Raw genomic sequence first — 21,225 nt, forward strand, 5'->3', positions numbered from 1 at the left:
AATTATCAAACAACTAAATAAAAAACAAACAATTAAGCGTTATAAATTTAAATAAAACAGTGCTGTTTCAATCGGCAGAGATGTTTTAATTACTTTTGAAACCAGTGTAACTTTTGCTTTCCTAATCTTGACCATTGTACATTCATTTGTTTTACATCTATGCCAAAGGTCAGAGCTATCCTTATGTCAATAAGCTATAAAAAAATAATAATAAGGAAAAAGAAACAACAGACTTTGACCCTCGTGGGGTTTTAACATCTTAGTGTAGACCTCATGTCCTCCGTTTATAGATAGACCAACTTAGGAAGTTCCTTAGTTGTGTACTCTTTCTTCCCAATCAGATTATATCTCTACGTAGCCAATGAGGACAGAGCATGCCAGTTGGCTGGGTGTGTTAGGTTGGAGTTTAAACTTTGGACCAGAACAGAAGAGCCGAGAGATACAGTGGAGGCTCTTTAGGAGCGGGGAGACAAAGCTACTCCACAAAAAAGTACATTTGATATTTTGGCTGAGTTTCTGTTGTCTTGGGGGTTTCTTTGGTGTTCCAACGAAGCAAGACAACTATGGAGGACTACCAAGAACCGGTAAAGAACAAAATACTTCCTGTTTATTGCATTGTCGTTTGAGTTTCTTGGGAAAGCGAACAGAGCAAAGTTCAGGATTGAGAGTAAATCACAAGCGTATACAATAAAATCTGTAATCAAAGGAGAAAAAGACAATTTAGAATGACATTGAGGGACATGAGCATAACCGTAAAATGGTGAGATATCTGAGCAGATGGGAGAACATATTGTACAGGACAGTGTGTTCTGGTGCGATCACGGTGAATGGTTAGGAAAGCAGTCCCCAGCTGTTGCGGTATTTGAAACCTTTATGTTGTGCTCTCTTGGCTTCTCAGAGCATGAAGGACATACTGTGTGTGTTGTGATTAAAAGTCATGATGTCGTTTCAGGGCTGTGATGGCATTGAACTGCTCGATTGGCTGTTTGATCAAAACGATGGAATTCTCCGTCACGAGGAACCAGGACGCCAAGGCAACCATCACACCTGGCTGGTCCAGGACTCAAATGTGCGTGAGGCTGTGGGCTATCTAATGTCACCCATGCATGCTACAAATAGCTGGTTGCTTTGTGTGTACTGTATATTCTTCGTTGTTTTTTTTTTAAAAAAGACTCCCCCATCTCTCTCCATGTTGACAGCTCATGCTGACAGACTAATGATGCCACTTTCCACCCAGCAGATGCTGCAGCCGGCCGAGCAGCCAGATGATGACTTCCTCAATGCCCTCCTGAGTGGAAGTGATTCTGTGTCAGGCTCGCCTGTCTGGTCCCCTTCTCAAAGTGACAGTGGGATCAGTGAGGACCCCCCCTCAGACCAGATGGACAGCCCTCAGCGCCCCGAGAGCCCCCCTGGCGACACTCAGTTTTTTGCTTCCAGGCCACAAACCAAGGCAGACCTGGAAGCCAACTTCTCTGTTGACCTCCGTGAGTCTCAAATATCAACAGATAAAACATTCCTAATGCAACACCAAATCTAAGACTGTAACTCATGATAATGTTCATTATCGATTATCGAAATCAATTGTCAGACAAAGCTTAGAAAAGAGGCGCCTCTGGTATTACGAAATATGGCATTTGATCCCATAGATACTCAACAATTCAGCCAAGGTAGCCTTATATTTGTTGTTTGACAGATTATTAGAGAAAACCAAACATAAAAACTCTGTCCTAAGGAATTTATTAGTTTCTGACTCAGGTAAAGTGGGAAAAACTATAAAGTTCCCCCAAAACTACCTTTTCAACATTACTTAACCATTTCACACACATTGAGGATATATTAAGCAACATTTTCTTTTGATAACTGATATAATAACCACACTTTCATTCACTGAGCCTCCCATGAAATCATTTGGTCTGACCACAGTCCACAAAGTCTATTAAAAACCAAAAGAAAAATATATATTCACATTTGAGAGCCTGTAAGCTTTTCCATAACAAAAAACAGTTAATGAATTATAATAATTTCAATTAATTGTTGGGTTATTGACTGAGAGCAAAACCTAATTTCAGTCTGGTCCACTATCTTAAAACATGTTTTCAGTCTGAACAAAGAATACACATTGTAAAATGTCGCAATTTATTTTGCAAATGAATCCCTGGATCACCAGTACAACAAAGATAAAATACAATCACTCATTGTTAGTATTGGCTATAACACACATGTTGAGAACCAAACAGAGTAATTGATATTTGTTTAATGTTTAGGCTCCAAATGTAATTTCTCCTTTTTTGTATTATTTATCACCCAACCTAAAACATGACCCATGACCCGCCCCCCCCCCCCCCCCCCCTCTACTCATTACATTAATGCACACAATGTACAAAAATATCTGTTTTCTTTTTTTATTACTGCAGATTTTTTTTCCATATTTCATTCCATTCCATTTCTATGTAAATACTGTTATATTTGACTATTTTTTGTATTATTTTAAATATTTTTCTAGTTCTCTATCTGTGTTATCTGTGTCTCTATCTACATTTTTGTCTTACTTTTATGTATGCACAATGACATCAAGTCAAATTCCTCGTACGTGTCAACCTAATAAACCTGTTTCTGATTCTGATCCTGATTCTGATGACAGCAGTGTGTCACATTGATCACATTTGCACATGCTTTATGTGTACTCGTGTGTCTGTGTGGTTACAGATGGCTGGGGTCCTGGATTCCCAAATGACAGGATGAGGATCACACCGTATCCTGCAGATGCTCACAGGCCACAGCTGAACTCCGGCTTCCCGCTGACTGTCAAGGATCTGCTATTGTCTGGCACACCGGAGCCTGTAAGTGAGAAAGTGTGTCCTAATGTTTATCGGTATAGGGCGAGTACAGGAGAGCTAGGTGGGAGAACGATGTTGTCTCACGGGTGTTTGTGAATCTTTCCTTGGCTGCATTTACGATAACAGTGACTCATCCAGCCTTTCTAAATTCCCAGTTTCAACCTCCTCTCTCTGTGTGTGTGTGTGTGTGTGTGTGTGTGTGTGTGTGTGTGTGTGTGTGTGTGTGTGTGTGTGTGTGTGTGTGTGTGTGTGTGTGTGTGTGTGTGTGTGTGTGTGTGTGTGTGTGTGTGTGTGTGTGTGTGTGTGTGTGTGTGTGTGTGTGTCAGTGAAGATAAGCAGCTGAGTTTACTCACTGAAGTGATGGATTCACCAAGGGATCTAGCCTTGGAATTGCTAATTTAATTCCTATTTTGATACTTTATTTATAGAATATTCTCAGAAGTGTTTATGCTGACAAAGAGAGGAGGATTACTCGGCACAGTTTAAGTTTCTATTTTGTTGAAGTTGATATCATGATTTCATAAACTCCTTAATAGTTATTTAACCATTTTTGAGATATAACCTCTGTTAAAGTATGCAGACATTACCATTGCACGTTGTGATAGTATCTTACCAGTATAATGCTGCATTATCCATTAGTTAGATAACTTTTCACAAAGAACCTTGTTGCAACCCATTCTATTCTATTTGTCACACTCATTATATTCCACACAACATGACTTCAGACTGTACTTGTACTTGAAGAGTGCAAACGTTCGCCAGGGCTGTTTACAGTGAAATAATGCATCTATTCAACGGCCCGAAAATGAATAGTGTTCTGCCTTTGCCAATGACACAACCATCTACCAAGGTTAATTGCGTTTTTTCTGTAATCCTGCAGAAAAACAGAAAAACAATCCAAACCTAAAACATCCTCGGCAGAATATATAGTGTGGTTGTGCTTCTGAGAATTAAGGGTTTGTGTGTGTTTCATTGATCCTATCTTCACAGATGAGTTTAATAAGATGGAGAGGGTAGCAGAAAGCAACTACGGTTCTCACATCGCAATTGCTTCGAGGTAGCAATGAAATATGAGTGATGAAGGTGGACTGCAAGGCTTGGGGACAGAGGGGGAGGTGAAGGAGGAGGAAGAGGAGGAGAAGATGTGGGGGCAGAAAGATATTTTAATCACACAGCAGAGATTATGTTTCAAATATTAGTATTCATGTCTCCCCACCAGGTACCAAACATTTCCCAACAATCCATTCAAGAGTTGATTCTCAATGAAGATGAGAAGAAGCTTCTGGTGAAGGAGGGGGTGACTCTGCCCGGCCAGCTGCCTCTCACAAAGGTAAACACAACTCAATAACAGTGAAAACAATTATCGTCTTGCGGATTTGATCTCTTAGAGGTTCAAAATGTAAAATGTTCATCCTCTCTCAATCTAGTATGAAGAAAGGATACTGAAGAAAATACGCAGAAAGATTCGCAATAAGCAGTCTGCTCAGGAGAGCAGGAAGAAGAAGAAAGAGTATATTGATGGGCTGGAGAGCAGGTATGAATTACATTTAGTTAAGAGTAAAAGGAGTAAAGGTGATTATTTCACATGTTTGAACTATAGCTCTCTCTATATTATTGACCGTCAGACCAAACGCAGAAAACTATTTTGAAAACATCAGCCTTCTGGGACCCGAACGGCTTCAGATATGCCATCAATGTGATCATGCAGGTTAATAGATTTGTGAGCAGGGACACATGTGTTGATGTTCGAGGGCTGAACCGGTGGAAAATAATCAAAGATTTGCGAACAAAATATGTTGCAGTCAAAGAGGGTGCAGTGTTAGAATTGGAGTAAAATGTGTGAAATGACCATTGGAAATGACATGTGATTGTTGTTTCTTTCCGTTAACCGTCAAGTGGGAAATAAGTATTTTTTGTGTTTCTCTTAGTATCCTAAGATACTGTTATGTTTGGCTGTGAACTATTTGTTTTATTATGAAGGGCAGACCATCTATTTCTATATATTTCGTTTTTTTTAGAAAGGGGAAGGTCATATAAGATTTTTCTCCCTGCTCCTTTTCGCTCAATTGTGTGTTTTTATAGAGACATGTTTTGTTGGCAAACATTGTACATTGGGTTTTGCGTACCATGAGCGGAACTAATAAAAATGAAATGAAATAGTTTTTTGCAGTACCAGAATAGCTGAGATCCTTATATGTTTGTCTGTGAGAGATTTCACCTTGTCCTGACCCCCCCGCCCCCCCCCCCCCCCTGTGTTTTATCTCCCCTAGGATGGCTGCCTGCAATGCTCACAACCACGAGCTTCAGAGGAAGGTGTCCCAGCTGCAGAAATGCAACGTGTGAGAGATAAAGGACTTCTCTTTTTCCATTTCCTGAAGTCTTTGCAATCTACCTCCTTCCTGTTCCCTCAAACCGTTTTCAATCCAATTATTTTTGTCGAACTTTCATTTCTTATTTCTCTTTGTATTTCCCTGTTCCTAATCCTCTCCGCAGGTCACTGATGGAGCAGTTGCGCAGGCTTCAGGCTTTGGTCATGAATACATCTAACAAGCCAGCACAGACTGGAACATGCGTGCTGGTACGTGCGTGCGTCAGGCGGACAAAAAAAATCCATATGACTCATTGTAAAAACAAATTCACATTCGTAGCAAGCCAAATAGCAACAACCATTACAATTGTATTATCCATTGAGAAAAGCCAACCCAGATATGTGCACAATGGACAAAATACATAAAAAGGCACAGTACTCTTTCTCACTGTCTGAATAGAGGCCATTTATTGCATCTGATTACTCCACTCAAATACATTGTCAGACCTGAAGCAACATTGGTGGAGAAAGAAAAAAAAAAAAAACTTTGAATCTGTAAAATATCAATGAATCTCAGGACCCATTCACAGGATTCTATACTTCGTGAGAAAAGCACAGCATGACTATGATTACTTCCTTGATTCTATACTTCGTGAGAAAAGCACAGCATGAATATGATTACTTCCTTGAGCATTGTATAAAAAACTTGTTTGCAGAGGGACTATCCAAACCACTAACCATAAAAACTAGATCAAAGCTTTTTCAAGCAGTACCTTTCTACAATGTCATCCTGAATCTAACTTTTCCCCCCATCCTTTGCATTGTTATCCCATTCTCAGGTGCTTCTGCTGTCCTTCTCACTAATCCTGTTCCCAAACCTCAAGCCTTTCTCCGACACCAAGGTCAGCCAAGAAGACTTCAGTCCAGTCAGAAGTGAGTACCATTCAGCACCAAGTAGATGTTTTCTCACCTGTCTGCAAACTTCTCCAGCACCTCTGCGTCACATGAGCTTGTTAGTTGAGTTGGAGTCCCTTCTGCTGCTGGAAGGCTTCCCACCTGCAGAGCTCCAAAGCCAGCTCCACCTGTCTGAGGATTTGACAAAAAATCTAAAGATTAGAGCCAATTTTCAGAGAACCAAGGACATGTATTATCTTTATGGTTATCAGGCTTTTGATTGAATGTCAAAAGCTTCTGATGAATTACTTTGTTAATACATCTGATTGAATCTTTATCATGAGGCAAGGTCAGGTTTTGCAGAACAACAACGTGTCATTTGTAACCAGAAGCTGTTTGACAGTAGTTGATGTTGCCCTTTTACCGAGTGGTGCTAAAGGCTCCGTTTTTAGAGCCTTTAAAATCTTTACGTTTGAATTTGAAGTACTTAGAAGTACACACACACACACACACACACACACGCACGCACGCACGCACACACACACACACACACACACACACACACGCACGCACACACACTCTGTTACTACCAGCAAGGAAAAATGGAGGTAATAATAAGCAAGCTGCATGTCTAGAGGCTTGAACCCTTTTTTTGTATTCTCCTCCTCTCCCACAGTCCAGTCACGGTCGCTGCAGAACCTACAGGCGTCCCGAGTGCTGCATATCACTGAATCCCCATTTTCTGCTGAGGACGAATCGGAGCCTCTGCACAGGCATCTTCCCGGGGAAAGGGGATTGGAAGATATTACCGCCATGATGGGAAAGATGCATGTGAACCAAGACCAGTCCAATGTGGAGCCCATGTCTCTAAACAGCAGTCAGGAGGAAAGAATGGGTCATTTCCATGTCGACCCAATTACTGGTCACATAGCGTCTTTGACCTTGGATCCCCAGCGCTCCGCCCGCTTGAGACCACATGCTGATGACATGTAACATAGATAAATGAATGATCCCCACACGAATTCCCCATATCCTCCTCCTTGTAGCAGGCAATTACCTGGGGCTGCTGTTTACACAGACAGGGAAATTAGGTTTTAATCACTCCTGTTTTTTTCTTTAATATATATTCAGTTATGCTTTTTCTTTATTTGTGATACAGTTTTATATCAGTATATGGAGGATATTAATCCTACAATGACTTTTCCTTTCAAGATGAACTTTGTCTGCTTGGGCTTTGATCAAATACCAGTATAAATATTAGTGTGTTTGTCAGAAACTGCTAAATCTGTGATGATCGTCTTGATCTCAATGCATATTGTGTAAAATGTTAAAGACAGTTTTCTTTGATTGTAACCCTTTTAAGATTAATTCTAAGGATAGAAAATCCTCAAATAAAACGTGTCAAAATTAGATCAGTGTTCTGAAAATACTGAGGGTTGACTTACTACGTTTTTTTAGAGCTTTAAAAAGTGACTCCTGTCAGTGTCTGAAAAGATATCAGAATCAGAATTCCTTTATTCGTCCCACAGAGGGGACATTTACATTTGTTACAGCAGAAAAGAGCCAAAGACAGCTTAATGTTTAACAAGAAGTGCGCATAAAAAACAAAACAAATATTAAAGATACATTTTTAAAGAATTACACAATTTACAAAAAACACAGCCTGTAACTGTTCTGAAGATGTAGCCAGCCATATTGCGCAGTTATTCACGGAATATGTATATTGCACATGATCCAATGATTAGACAAGCCATCTCTCAAAAGGGTGAGTACATCAGGTTTGATGTCAGTGGACACAGAGGAAGAGACAGCGGAAAACTAGGCCAAAGGTGGATCAGATGACTCTTTTATCTCATGACTCAGACCAACCGAATAATCGACTTGTTGATTTATTTACCTGGAAAGACAGGCTGGAGCTTGTGTCCACAGACCCAGCGTGTCTGGCTTGTCAGTGCAGACCACATATTGAGGGGATGAAAGTCGTCTTATCCTTGTTGCAACTTAGGCCAAAAAGTAATCTGAAGGTCTGACATTTATTGTGGTACGGAGCTTCACCTCGAGGGACAACCAGAGATTCATTTCTGTGATTAAAGGAGCCACTGTAGAAACTGGGTGACAGGTCATAAAGTGACCTATCAGAATAATAATAAAAAAACTATATTTAACCAGATAAAACAAATCATTGATTTATTAACACTCCTTGGTGTACAGAAATCATTTTATTGTGTAATTGACTTATAAAGATACATAAGATAAGATAGAACTTTATTGATCCCGATTTGGGACTTTTTTGACAATACACATTAAAAGACAAGAAATAAACAAGAAAGTAGAAGATATACATGTTGGGAATTTCTTCTTTCAAACAATAGTGGAAAGTTTTTTAAAGAATAGACCTTTATTTTATAATGCATCAAAGCTGACATCAAGGGACATTACAGTATATCAAAAGGAATTTTATAACAGAACACGTTATAAGCTTTGTGGCAGCTCAATTTATGGAGCTGAAAAAAGCCAAAAGTAAAAAATACACTGTGCAACCTTCCATCTGTTTGTGACAATATTTCTCAGCTGATTGAGAGCTTCAGTTGTTGCTCACAACGCGCCAAACTAATCATTGTACAGGGAATAATGTTGTATAATAAAGTTAATGGTCGACAGCAAAGATTTGAACAACATGCTTTTTTCTCGAGCTCAATTTTTCAATTTTTTTGTACAAATTAATGCAACTATTTCAAAGTCTACAAAGTCCTTTTGGCAGACTCAAATAAGTAACAACTGTTGAGTCGTATCTGTTAATACCTCCGTTTTTGTGGTTGTGTAGACATTTTGGAGAGTTAATTCAAGCGTTTATTTGTCTTTTATTTGACATTAATTATGGATTATTCTAGGTGCCAGAAGGTTTCATTCCTCTATTCACTGCAAACTCAATTAATTGTCTCCATTCAGTTTATTAATGGCCGACTTTGCTCTGGGCTTGTGTCAGGACTCTGATTTGATTTGCATACTAATGAGTACTGAGGCTGAGGAATGTGTAATCTGTAAGACTCCCACTCTGGAAGAAGAACAAACTAAAAGTGCATTTTAATAAAAATGTCATATTAAAACAACAACAATAATAATAATAATGGGTATCAGTAAGACTGCCACTTAAAAAAATCATAATAATAACTTTATACATTATAATCACAATTTCATACATTTATATATATAATAATATGTTTTATGATATATAAAATAAATATTAAATGAAAAGTCAAAGTCAACTTTAATGTCAATATTACTCCAGATCGAAATGACGTTTCCAACAATTAATGTAAAATTAAACAGTTTACAGATATGTATAAAATATGTATATCCTACATACACAATCAAAAGACACATTTACACATAAAATAATAGATAAAAGCACATTTTCTCTTTAAAAATCTCCGATGGACTCTGAGCTTGTTGAGTGGCGGTCTGTCCATCTCTGACCTCCGTTTATCCTCCTTCTTTTTTCTTTTGATTCATGTTTTTTCTCTCTAATCAGGGTGAAAGTCTCTTGAGCACCATCGTCTCTAATCAGCACCTCCCTTTGATTTTCACAAATCCATACGGAGCCGGGCGGTCTCCTCAAAGGTCGGCCCCAACTTAGTTTGATAGCCATGAGGGAACGACTGGAAACTCTGTCCTCCCCTTCTGCTTTAATCAACAAAATGGGCTTTCTCTTTTAAAGTGAGAGCAGCTCACCTGGATGAACTAAAGGTGTTTGGTGAAGATTTCTGAGCACCTCTGAACTTTCTTATTAACAAAATTGCTTTTCCCTCTTGTAATTAAGAAGGAGGGAATTAAAACACATACCATGGTTAATTGAAAAAGTTGAACTAAACTTTATTTAAACGTTTATTTTAACAAACAATTACATATCATTCATTATGTACACATTTTAGGTGTCTATTGTGCACAGATTATAACATTAAGATGGTTGATGATTGGTTCATTTGATACTATAGGAAAATGTGTTAATGATTACAAAAGGATTTGTGCTGATCTTTATCGGGGTTCCTGTTACGGCTGCTGCCTTCCTGGTCGTCTGAGTGTTTTTCAGCTGTGTGTGTTCTATGTAAATGAGCTGTGCGGTTGCCCTCCCGTCATTGGCTGCCATCTCCTGGTCCCCCCCTGAAGATTGCGATTGGAGCAGGCCGGGCCCGACGCACTCCAATCGCAGCGCACAGCCGGCACACACCTGCTGGAGATTACTACAAAGCTTGGGGACAATCATCATTCTGGAGGCTCTGTATGTGGACTGACGCCTCTCGCTACTTGCTCCTTAGTGAATTCTGTTGAACTGTGGTTAAACTTGTGTGATTATAGTGTCTAGAGTAGCTTAGTTAGTGTTTAGAGTAGTTTAGGAATCTGTAACGGTTGCCTGAGTTTAGTTGTGTTTTTGTATAGATTCTTTGTGTTAGTTGTACCACTTTTAAAGTGAGGTTTTGTTTTGTTCTTTATTTAGTATATTAGTATTTATTTTCCCTGTATGCCATTAGACTCCTTTTTTAGAGTCCTCCTTTTGTTTGGTTATCAACCTGTGCCCTTTTGTTTGTTCAGGCTGCATGCCTTCCATTTTGTTTTACCCGGTTCTATAATAAAACCATTTATAATTATTACCAATTACATACTGGTGTATGTTGCATTCCTCTTCCCCTAGTTGGGACGTAACAGTTCCCCTGGACCTTCAATACATTAATTTCTTCTCTAAAATCAAGCAATATATGTAATGAATGCAATGTAATTAGCAGGATAAGAAACCATATTTTTGAATAATTCATTAAGTTTAAGAATGAAATGAATCTATAATATCCCCATTCATCTGAAGTCTCATATTGCCACTTCATTCTTTATTAAAATCTTTACTATACACTGTAAGCTGAAACCGTCTCTGACACTCGAGCCAAGGCACATGGAAAATTATTAGTGACATTCCCCCGGCATGGATGAATAATGAAGCTCTGTGTGAATAACATTTACTTACTATACAGAAATTAATCTGCATGTAATTCATTCTAGAGTTTGCTTCTACTTCATACGTGTAGTAAGAATAGTAGTAATAGTAGTTTACCACAGTTTAAAGTCAGGGTGTATTTCATAATATGTGCTTCTTCTCTGTGAGTTATTGCACAAACTAATGAAATAGTCTCACCTCAGACATTTGTTCGTAATGAAATGAGTGTGCGTGTAGTACCTTTGCACATACTATTTTGGCATTGAGTAATTGTGTGAAATACAACATTGTTATTAAAGTATGCATTTAAGAAGCCATAAATGAAGTTTCCAAAGCATTGAAGGAGATCAGCCAATTGATGGATGGTGTGAAAATGTACTTTTTGATTAGGATTCATTGACCGTTCACCATGATGGAAACTGCAATACATGACAAATCAAATAATTAAACAATAACTAATGCTGTCAAAATGATCGCGTTAACGGCGGTAATTATTTTTTTGAATTAATTGCGTTAAAATATTTAACGCATTTAACGCATACAGAATGGCCCGCCCCATACATCCCACCAGTGGCAACGCTGGGATAGGTTACAGCCATACCAAGAAATGGCTTAGCCCCACCTTAGCCCCACCATGAAAAGTGATGTTAAAGTAAGCAAAATAAAGTCCGCCAACTCGCGCCGAGTAAATTGCAAAGACAGCAATTAGTAAGATTGATTTCAGTAGTCACTTGTCTGGAAATACCGAAGACTAGAAACGGTTTTGAAAACTTTTGTCACGTAGTGATTGTCTTCTCAATAGAACATCTTTGATCATGTCTTCCGGCCAATCAGAATCAAGATAACGGCGTGGTGTTGTTACAGGAAGTCCTGACGGAGAATACTTTTGCTGTAGTACATATCGATGCAACATTACATGTTGATAGAATTCAACACGTAATGAAATAAGACCCCACGGTTTGATGATTGATAGGTGTGTGGGCTGTCTTTCATTTTGACACACAAACCAATGTTATAATAAACATACGTATGTTAAATGGATATATCCGCCTTCTTTCATTTATCTTCCCACAACAATATACATAAAGAAATGGCATATTTTGGACATAGTCATACTTGTCAACCCTCCCGATTTTCGCGGGAGACTCCCGATTTCATTGCCCTCTCCCGGTTTCCTCCCGGGGTCATATTTCTCCCGCATTTCTCCCGATTTCTGACAAAATCAGATTTACTCAGGACTGTTTCCACTCGGACTTTAATACAGCTACACCATTGTTTGGTTTTCCATGGTAACACGTCTCTTTAGTAGCGCGCGCAACTCAAAGTCTGAGAGGGTGAGGAAGATAGTCACAGAAAACAGAACAAGAATCGACAACTACTCTACTCTCTGCTCACTCCTTTCCTGTAAAATACAGGTCCAGCCCACACATATGCTCCATTCAGGATGGTGTTACAGGCCACAAGGCATTGCACTTAGAACCAGTGGCGCAAAAAGTGGGTATGCACTATATGCGACGCATAGGGGCGCCACACCAGTGGGGGCGCCCAACAAGCGATGGTAAAAAAATTAAATTAAATTAAATTAAAATAAAATGGTATTTTCTTTATGTTTCTAAATAGTTTCTGCATTTCCTTAAGGTTTTAAAACATTTTAGAGGAGTAATATGCTAGAGAAGGGCGCCCTATCTCATAAGATTCCATCATAGAATTTTGACATAGAGGAGGGAGCACGAGCAGGGACGCCGTGAACACTGAGGAGCAGGCGCTCGTTGTGAGTTAAAATCAAAAAGAAATCATGGATAAACCAAAAAAGCGGTCGGGGGCAGAAAATAGAAAAAGAAAGAGGGAAAAGGAGACGGCGTGTCAAGGGATGCGACAACAGCTAAATAAGTGGATGTTGAAAGGCAACAGGTAGGAATAGGATGATTTAAAGTGTGACGTCTGTCTGTGCTTGGAAATATTGACTGGCTAGCGTATGCTAACACTGGGCATGTAGCAGCCAAAGGTGGGTGGGTTTATGGCTAGCTTAGAATATGCAAACCAATGTTGCTGCGCCAGCGCTGACATGGAAAGTATGAGGTAGCATTTACAATAAATGACAAGAATCTGGAAAACATAACTAATGCAATAACTCTGGTTTATCATGGAATCATGCACACATTTGCTACCAAATAAGAGGCTTGCAAATGTCAGTTCATGTTAACAGACTGTTCTCAGATTGGCTAGTGTTTGCTAACACTAGCAGCTGAAGTGTGGTTTACGGCTAGCTTTAATGCAAACCGATGTTTCTGATAGCTACATTTAGATTTTGGTTAAACCCCATGCATGTCACGTCCAAATTGTATTAAGGTAAAATAACAACTGGTAAATATAAGGTAGCATGCACAATAAATGTCAAGAAGCTGGAAAACATAGCTAACCATGGAATCATTTAAATATGTTGTGCTGCCATTAGCTGTCTATGTTAGCTGTGCTGTCAGACATACAGGCTATACATCTGTTTGGTGACACAGAAGCTGTTATTACAGGGTCACATCTCTTTACAGGTCTGTGCTAAGTAGCTCTCCGTATTTGTTCTTTTAAAATTCAAAATGTGAATGTACTTTCAACAGCAGCACAACCTTACACGGCATAATAGTGTTTTTTATTTGTTCTTTTAAAATCCAAAATGTGAATGTACTTTCAACAGCAGCACAACCTTACACGGCATAATAGTGTTGTTTTTTTTATTATTAAGTTGCCTTATCACTGGGCTGATATAATAATTTAATTTAGACAGCTGCTTTAACAGTGAATTCATTTTATTCAGGTGTGAGGATGGTGGCTCAGGAAAGACAGGGGAAGGCAACAGGTAGGTCTAACATTAGGTGTAAGTGTAGGGGTCTTGATACCAACAGATTCATTTCTTAATATTATTTTAATATTATTAATAAGGAAAAACTAATATGGAAAATCTATTTCATAATGTTTGTTTGACAATATATCTTAGTGGAAAAGAACACAGGCAAGGAGTGAATGAGACAGACATGAGGTCGGCGATGGCATCAAGTAGAGATGAGACCAGTGATGATGTCAGGTAGTAGGAGTTCTATTAGTTTGACCACACAAAACTCAATGTCCAGTATGGTTTGAAGTTCTGTTGACCAACCTATTCACTGTGTCCTTTTTGGGGATAATAGTGCAGACAGAGATGGAGAGCCACTCACCACAGAGGTGGAATTTGAGGAGATTGTCGAACCGAGAGGTGACGATGAGGTGGAAGAGAATGTCGAACCGAGAGGTGAAGATGAGGTGGAAGAGAATGTGGAACAGAGAGGTGAAGATGAGGTGGAAGAGAATGTCGAACCGAGAGGTGAAGATGAGGTGGAAGAGAATGTGGAACAGAGAGGTGAAGATGAGGTGGAAGAGAATGTCGAACAGAGAGGTGAAGATGAGGTTGTGGAACAGAGAGGTGAAGAGGAGAGGGCTGAGTCAAGGCCTTACTCAGAAGATCCATCAGACTGGCCACCACCACATCAGATTGGGGACTCATTTAGGCAGTGTGTTGTTGAAAATGGCCCACACAAATGTCCGATGGGCCATATCCAAGATCAGAGAAGTCTAGAAGGTGTTTTTCGAAAGCGTATTGTTTTCGCACAATGTCAAATGGAGAGAAAGTTGCACGAGATTGGTTACTGTATTCTAAAAGTACGAATAAGGTGTATTGTTTTGCGTGTAAACTTTTCGGTGGAGCTAGCGTTGTTGACACACGCTTTGTGGTGGGATATAATAACTGGCAGAGTCTTTCAAAAACGCTGCAGCACCATGAAACCAGTGGTTTACACATCAACGCGTATCTTTTGTGGAAAGAATTAACATCTCGCTTACGCCTTGGTAAGACAATTGACAGTACCTTGCAAAAAGCCATAGAAGCTGAAAAGGCACACTGGAGAAGCGTGTTAACGAGAGTGATCGATTGCATACTCTTTCTCGCAGAAAGGAACTTGCCACTGAGGGGGAAGAATGCTACATTAGGAGATCCTAAAAATGGAAATTTTCTGGGTGTCCTTGAGGTCATAGCACGATATGATGTCACACTAGCAGAGCATCTTAGAAAGGTAGCGGCTAAAAAAAACACAGGATATCTTTCCTGGTGCACTCAGAATGAATTTTTAGATTCAATTGCAGACTGTGTACTTGGTAAAATTTGTGCCCAGGTCAAAGCCTCCAAGTACTTTGCTGTGGAGTTGGATTGCACTCCTGACATTTCAAAGCAGGAGCAGGCCTCAGTCATAATCCGGTATGTTCATACGGACGACAAAAAGAAAGCCACCATCAATGAGTCTTTTGTTGGCTTCATAGTTGTGAAGGACACAACTGGTAAAGGTCTCACAGAAACACTGACTGGGGTGCTGGATAGCCTGGGGTTGGAGTTGAAGAATTGTAGGGGACAGAGTTATGACAATGGCTCGAATATGAGAGGTATACACAAAGGTGTTCAAGCCTTGGTGCAGCAGAAGTGTCCAGAGGCACTATTTATCCCCTGCTGTAGCCACAGTCTCAACCTTCTCCTATGTGATGCTGCATCATCAAACAGAGTGTGTCTTACCTTTTTTGGCACTATCCAGAGACTGTACACCATTTTTTCAGCTTCGGTGAAGAGGTGGGATATCCTCAAAGAGTTTGTGGACATTACTCTAAAGCCTCTCAGTGAAACCAGGTGGGAGGCGAAAATAGACTCTGTCAATGCTGTGCGTTTCCAGTTAGGGGGGATTCTTGACGCTTTGGAAAAGCTTGAGGAAGTGGAAAAAGACGGCAAAACAGTCTCAGAGGCAAAGTCGCTCTCTGGCGAGATTGTTACCATGGAGTTTCTGATGTGCCTCTTGATTTGGTATGATCTATTGTCAGAGATCACGTTTGTTAGCAAGGCAATGCAAGCAGTGAACATTTCGATGGACACTGCCATAAGGATGATCGATTCTCTGAAAGAATTCTTCTGTAAGTATAGAGAGGAGGGGTTTCAGAAATCCCTTGACATTGCACGCAGACTAGCCATTGAGATGGATGCTTCCCCTGACTTTAAGGAAAGACGTTGCAGAAAGCAAAAGAGATTTCATGGAGATGATTCAAGCACTGGCCATTTTGAACAGGAACCTGAGACCCATTTTAGGTGCATGGTTTTTAATGTTATTGTTGACACTGTAATTCAGGAGTTGTCTGACAGATTTTGCAATCTTCAGCTTGTGTCCGAAAAGTTTAAGTTCATTTACAAAATGGAACACATGACAAAAGCTGAGTTGGAGGAATCAGTGACAAGATATGCACTGGCTACCGATGATGTTTCAAGGGATATCATTCAGGAAATTTACCCAGCAAGCCGTCTACTTAGGGGGCATGAAAAGGCTCTGGATAAACTAAATGTCCTCCTACAGGAGAACCTTGATTTGGTTTTCCCAAATCTGACAGTAGCCCTGAGAGTTTTCCTGACAATGCCTATGACAGTTGCCTCTGCCGAGAGATCATTCAGCAAGCTAAAGCTGATTAAAACATACCTTCGTTCCAACATGAGCAATGATCGCTTAACCCAATTAGCAGTCATTTCAATTGAAAACAGTGTGGCACGAACTGTTTCATTCGATGCAATACTAGATAAATGGGCAAGTGCAAAGGCACGCCATGTTACGATTTAGTAGCAACTAAAGAGTGCTCTACTACAATCTCAGGTAGCAACATTGTTACATAAGCTACATCATTTTTTAATTTTTTTTATTTATTAGCTTATTTGTCAGGGGCCGTGTACAAGACAGTTCAGGTACCAGAGTTAGCTATAAAGTGATTTACATCTGTGGTTGTTGTTAACAGAGTGTGTTCTAATGGATCTTTGTAAGCTTACTTTTGCATTTTAATGTTTTAATGTTTTATGTTGCATTGATTATAATGATTGTAAATGTGTAAATTTGTTTATTATTTAATGATGGTAGACCTACAGTGGCTGATATGCTTTAAAATAAACCCTTATTATTTAAAGGCCATGTCCAGCAGACTTATTTATTTATTATTACTATATATATATATATATAATATATATATAAAAAAAAAAATTTGGGGGGGGGGCGCCAAAATTGTTGCTGCATACCCCCCTGACACAGGGCAGCTGCGCCCCTGCTTAGAACTACAATAAGCATGTTAATGTAACAGCTCCGGCGATCCACTAGCACCTCCCCCCCATTTTGCAATGCTCCCGATTTCAGAGGTCTGAAGGTTGGCAAGTATGGACATACAGTAGTTCAAATGGTGATTAATCATGATTAATTAATGTTTAAACTGTGATTAATCTGATTAAAAATTGTAATCGTTTGACAGCCCTAATAATAACATTTTTTTTATAATTGTATTATTTTTCACAGGAGACTTGTTTGATTAAAAACACAATCACACATTCATGAGTGGAGGCCCAATCAGACACGGAGTTGGAGTTATGCATAGAAACCTATCATGGCTTCCGGTTGAGAAACGTCTACAATGTCGTTTTATCACTTTTCAATTTTTTTTCCAATTTAGCAAGAAACCACTGTATTTTTATGATCAAATAGTTTACACAAGAGACGAGCATGACCATAAGACTAGACAAGCTACATCAGGCCATCTACTGGCACCTAAACCCAGGACAAATCTTCTGAAATCTTCTGTGTCTTATAGAGCTATAAAGGAATGGAACTCATTGCCAAACTACCTTGCTGAAATAGAGTCAAGAGCCTCTTTCAAGAAGAGTTTGAAGTGCCATCTACTAATGACCATGTACCCTTGTGAGCTGTGAACCCTAATTGAATTTGATCGCATGTTGTTGATGATATTGGTGGTGTTGTTAATGTTGTTAATGATGTCAGGATTTATGTCCTAAATGTTGCTGTATTATTGTTGTATTATTGTTGTATATTGTTTTAAGTGTCGGACCCCAGGAAGAGTAGCTTTTGTCGAGAGCAAAAGCTAATGGGGATCCTTAATAAACATAAACCTTAACACACTTCTCACAGTGAGGGGTGTGATGACCCCTATCATTTCCTACAATCTTGGTTTCCAATCTTTTGTTTAGGATGGTGCAGGAATTGTTAAAGCCACACGTGTGCTACCGACAAAATAAATAGTGACATAAATGATGTCCCCACTGGACCGGGTCCCCACTGGACCGGGTCCCCCCCCCCCCCCCCCCACACACACGTTTTTTATACTTTGGGAAACAGTATTTCGATCTATCTGTGTGTACAAACATATTTTGAGATTTACAATAAAGTTGACTTTGATAATAACTTAGAGAGGATGAAAAGGTTTGGTTTGCCACCTGAAATGTCTAAATAGTGACATAAATGATGTCCTATGTTTTGTCCTAGCCAATTTTCCTGGAGCTTGATGGAAAACGTGAGGAGCTCAAGGAAAGATGTGAGGGAGAATTCATTTAGGAGTTTAGGAAAAGGCAGCATTACTAAAGCAATCTGACGGAACCTATACCGTACGGCATGGACAGATGTTTGTATCGATTTTATTTATTAAGAAATGCTACAGAGGATCCCTAAATGCTGTGTGAATAAAAGGAGGATTCCTATCCAAAACAGAAATAGCCTACACTTCCGTTATAGAAGGATGTTTATTATTACTGGTGTCCAAATAAACAGTGATGGCAAATGTTATCGACAACCAAATGTCGCGTCATTTAAACGTATACCGCAAGGGCTGCATAATCTCTTTATCTGAAGGATGAATCAGCATATTCAATACTAAAGAAGATAAGAAAGGATGCATTGATGCATTTTCACTTAATGTGTGTTAATTTATGTGCAAGTAAATGTATTTAGCCTAATTTCAAATTGCATTAAGTTGAGTTATTTCGTCACCTATGAAATCAATAGGAAGACAACTAAGAAGGTAGGCAAAAAGCACAATAAACAGTACCTATTTCACTCTTGTTTGACTGTTTAAATCAGGGGTGTCAAACTGAATTTAATCGCGGGCCACATCAGCATTAGGCGTGCACTCAAAGGCCCGGTTGTAACTTTAAGACTATATAAAAAAATATATATAAAATAATGTATTATATTATATTATTGCCTCTGTATTGGATTATTATCAGACATTATCATAACTTCATAATACGTCTGAAAGCAGAAGTCTGGGGCAAATAATTGCAAGTCTCTTCTGTAAGAGTCGGTGAGGGCTGATAATTTATTCCGGGAAATTACTCAGACCTACTAATTGACCTAACCGAAGTTATTGAGTCTATGTAAGTTTACTGCTTGGCTCAGATCCACCAACATCAGCAAGATCTCAACTCTATTAACTCCCTGAAGAACCAGGTTCAATTAACTGCTGTTTCAATTCAGACAACTCTCTTAAATTTGTTTAAGCGATCCTGAAGGATTTTGATATCAGTAAATGAGTGTAATAAGTGTGAGTGTGGCAGGGTGCAATCTTACCTTTGAAGCAGGAGAGGAGAGCACAGATGTCTTTTAAGTTGTTCCAATCCAAAAGGTGGGATCAGTTTATTTGAAGAAAAATAGGTCCAAACTTATACAAGGTTTTTACCTTCTCTCTTTACAACATTATAATCATAACCTATCATGCTGTGATCATGTTCTATGACATTTTAATTCACAGTTTTACATTTATTACCATAATTTGTAACTTCAACTGCCCAATTCAGTTGTGACATTTAAAATCTCCCGATAGAATTTAGAGGCATTTCCTCATAAAAGACCGATGATAATAAAAAGCACATTCAACCTTTCATTCACCAAAAAAGTTCATTTCTCATTTCGAGATTCGTATACTTCAACTAGTCCCACATGAATTCGGAGGGCCTTTCCTCACAGGTGGCAGGGTACTAACTTTCAACAAACATCAATTCATTCCACTCATTTCACAAAGAAATTCACTCAGCATTCAACCAAGAAATTTGAGAGATATTTACCAAGTCTGAGAGAACCTTACTATTTCTAGCTATTAACCCAGCTCTGAGGGACAGAGCTTTTACATGAAAACATCATCAGCATTAAACATTTAAAAACATTTTCCCCCAGGCTGTTGATGCAGCTGTTTAGTTGCCCATGCCTTTGAAAACATATGTTTACCAAGCCATGAATTGAAGCCAAATAAAAAAAAGCAGTAAGCTGCTGTAACTGGCTTGGCTGGAGAAATGTAAACAAATTCTGAAGGCATGGATTGGTCTCAAAATGTCTGCAAGTCATTTCAATTACAGCACTTCTGCCTCTAATCAGAATGTCAGAAGTGGCAGGGCTGTAAAATGTTTCAGACACCTCGCTGTGAATGGGAAGCATTTTAAATCCGCTTTGGATCCAGCAACCTTACAAATAAGACGTTATGTAAAGCTGGTACACTCTAGGCTTAAGGACGAAATTAAATAAAGTTTTGTTCGTGAAAGTCTAATCAACACGTCAAAAGTATATGAAGTCTATCAGCAAGTTAACCCAATCAGATCCCAATGCTTCATGGGATTTGTTGAGGTTAAGGAAATACGTGCAAAACTTTCTAATTTAGTTTTGTGGTTGATTTACTTCTTGCCACATGTAATCTCTTAATTTAGCGAGATACATGTTAGTTTATAATGTCCTGGACACTGAATTTTCTTGGCTTTCTTTAAATAAGTATTGCCGAATGTAGAGATAATGTGTGGTGTTGTTGACCACGCAGACAGAAGCAGGCAGAGGCATGCAGCTCACCTGTGGAAAAATGAATCATTATGAAGCCAGAGGAATACATCTCAATCCAACCAGCTCTGAGGCAGCCCGAAACATTTGGATGGAGGTGTAGTGAGGGGGGCGAGGGCGAGTCAACACACAAACCAATTAAGGTTTTAATAACCTGGCAATATTTAATTGCTGTTGGCTGTACTTAGCATTAAAAAAGGCTCATAAAGGAATGTGTCACACACTGTACACGTTGATGAAATGCTGCAATGCTGAAGCAGAAAGAAGTTAAAATAGAAGAATCCAAATATAACTCAAAGGCAAGACGTAAAGGTATTATGAACTGATTCTTGTGTCTTCTGCTCTAAAGTTAATAAGTTGAATTGTACATTTTTGAGAGCAAACAAAAGTAATCTTACCTTAACATGTTCTGAACAGAAACAAAGAAGTTTAGTTGTAGATCAACATTGTGGATAGCATCTAAAAAACAGGCACATAGAGCACTCTGAATTAATGAGGAGGTGT

At 39.1% G+C, this 21,225-nt stretch overlaps 1 protein-coding gene across 1 annotated transcript; it reads left to right on the plus strand.

Moving 5' to 3' along the window:
* The first annotated feature begins 395 nt into the window (after positions 1 to 395).
* LOC307030293 (cyclic AMP-responsive element-binding protein 3-like protein 3-A) lies at positions 396 to 7,449 on the plus strand. Its single transcript, XM_079666629.1, has 10 exons — positions 396 to 584; positions 953 to 1,069; positions 1,241 to 1,484; positions 2,707 to 2,840; positions 4,057 to 4,167; positions 4,265 to 4,371; positions 5,108 to 5,176; positions 5,331 to 5,415; positions 5,985 to 6,078; positions 6,716 to 7,449. Exons 1-10 carry the CDS (start codon positions 564 to 566, stop codon positions 7,030 to 7,032), a joined length of 1,299 nt encoding a protein of 432 aa, XP_079522755.1. The 5' UTR covers positions 396 to 563; the 3' UTR covers positions 7,033 to 7,449.
* Positions 7,450 to 21,225: the final 13,776 nt, after the last annotated feature.

This window comes from Notothenia rossii (genome assembly GCF_949606895.1).
Source record: "Notothenia rossii genome assembly, chromosome: 1".
Taxonomy (NCBI): Eukaryota; Metazoa; Chordata; class Actinopteri; order Perciformes; family Nototheniidae; genus Notothenia; species Notothenia rossii.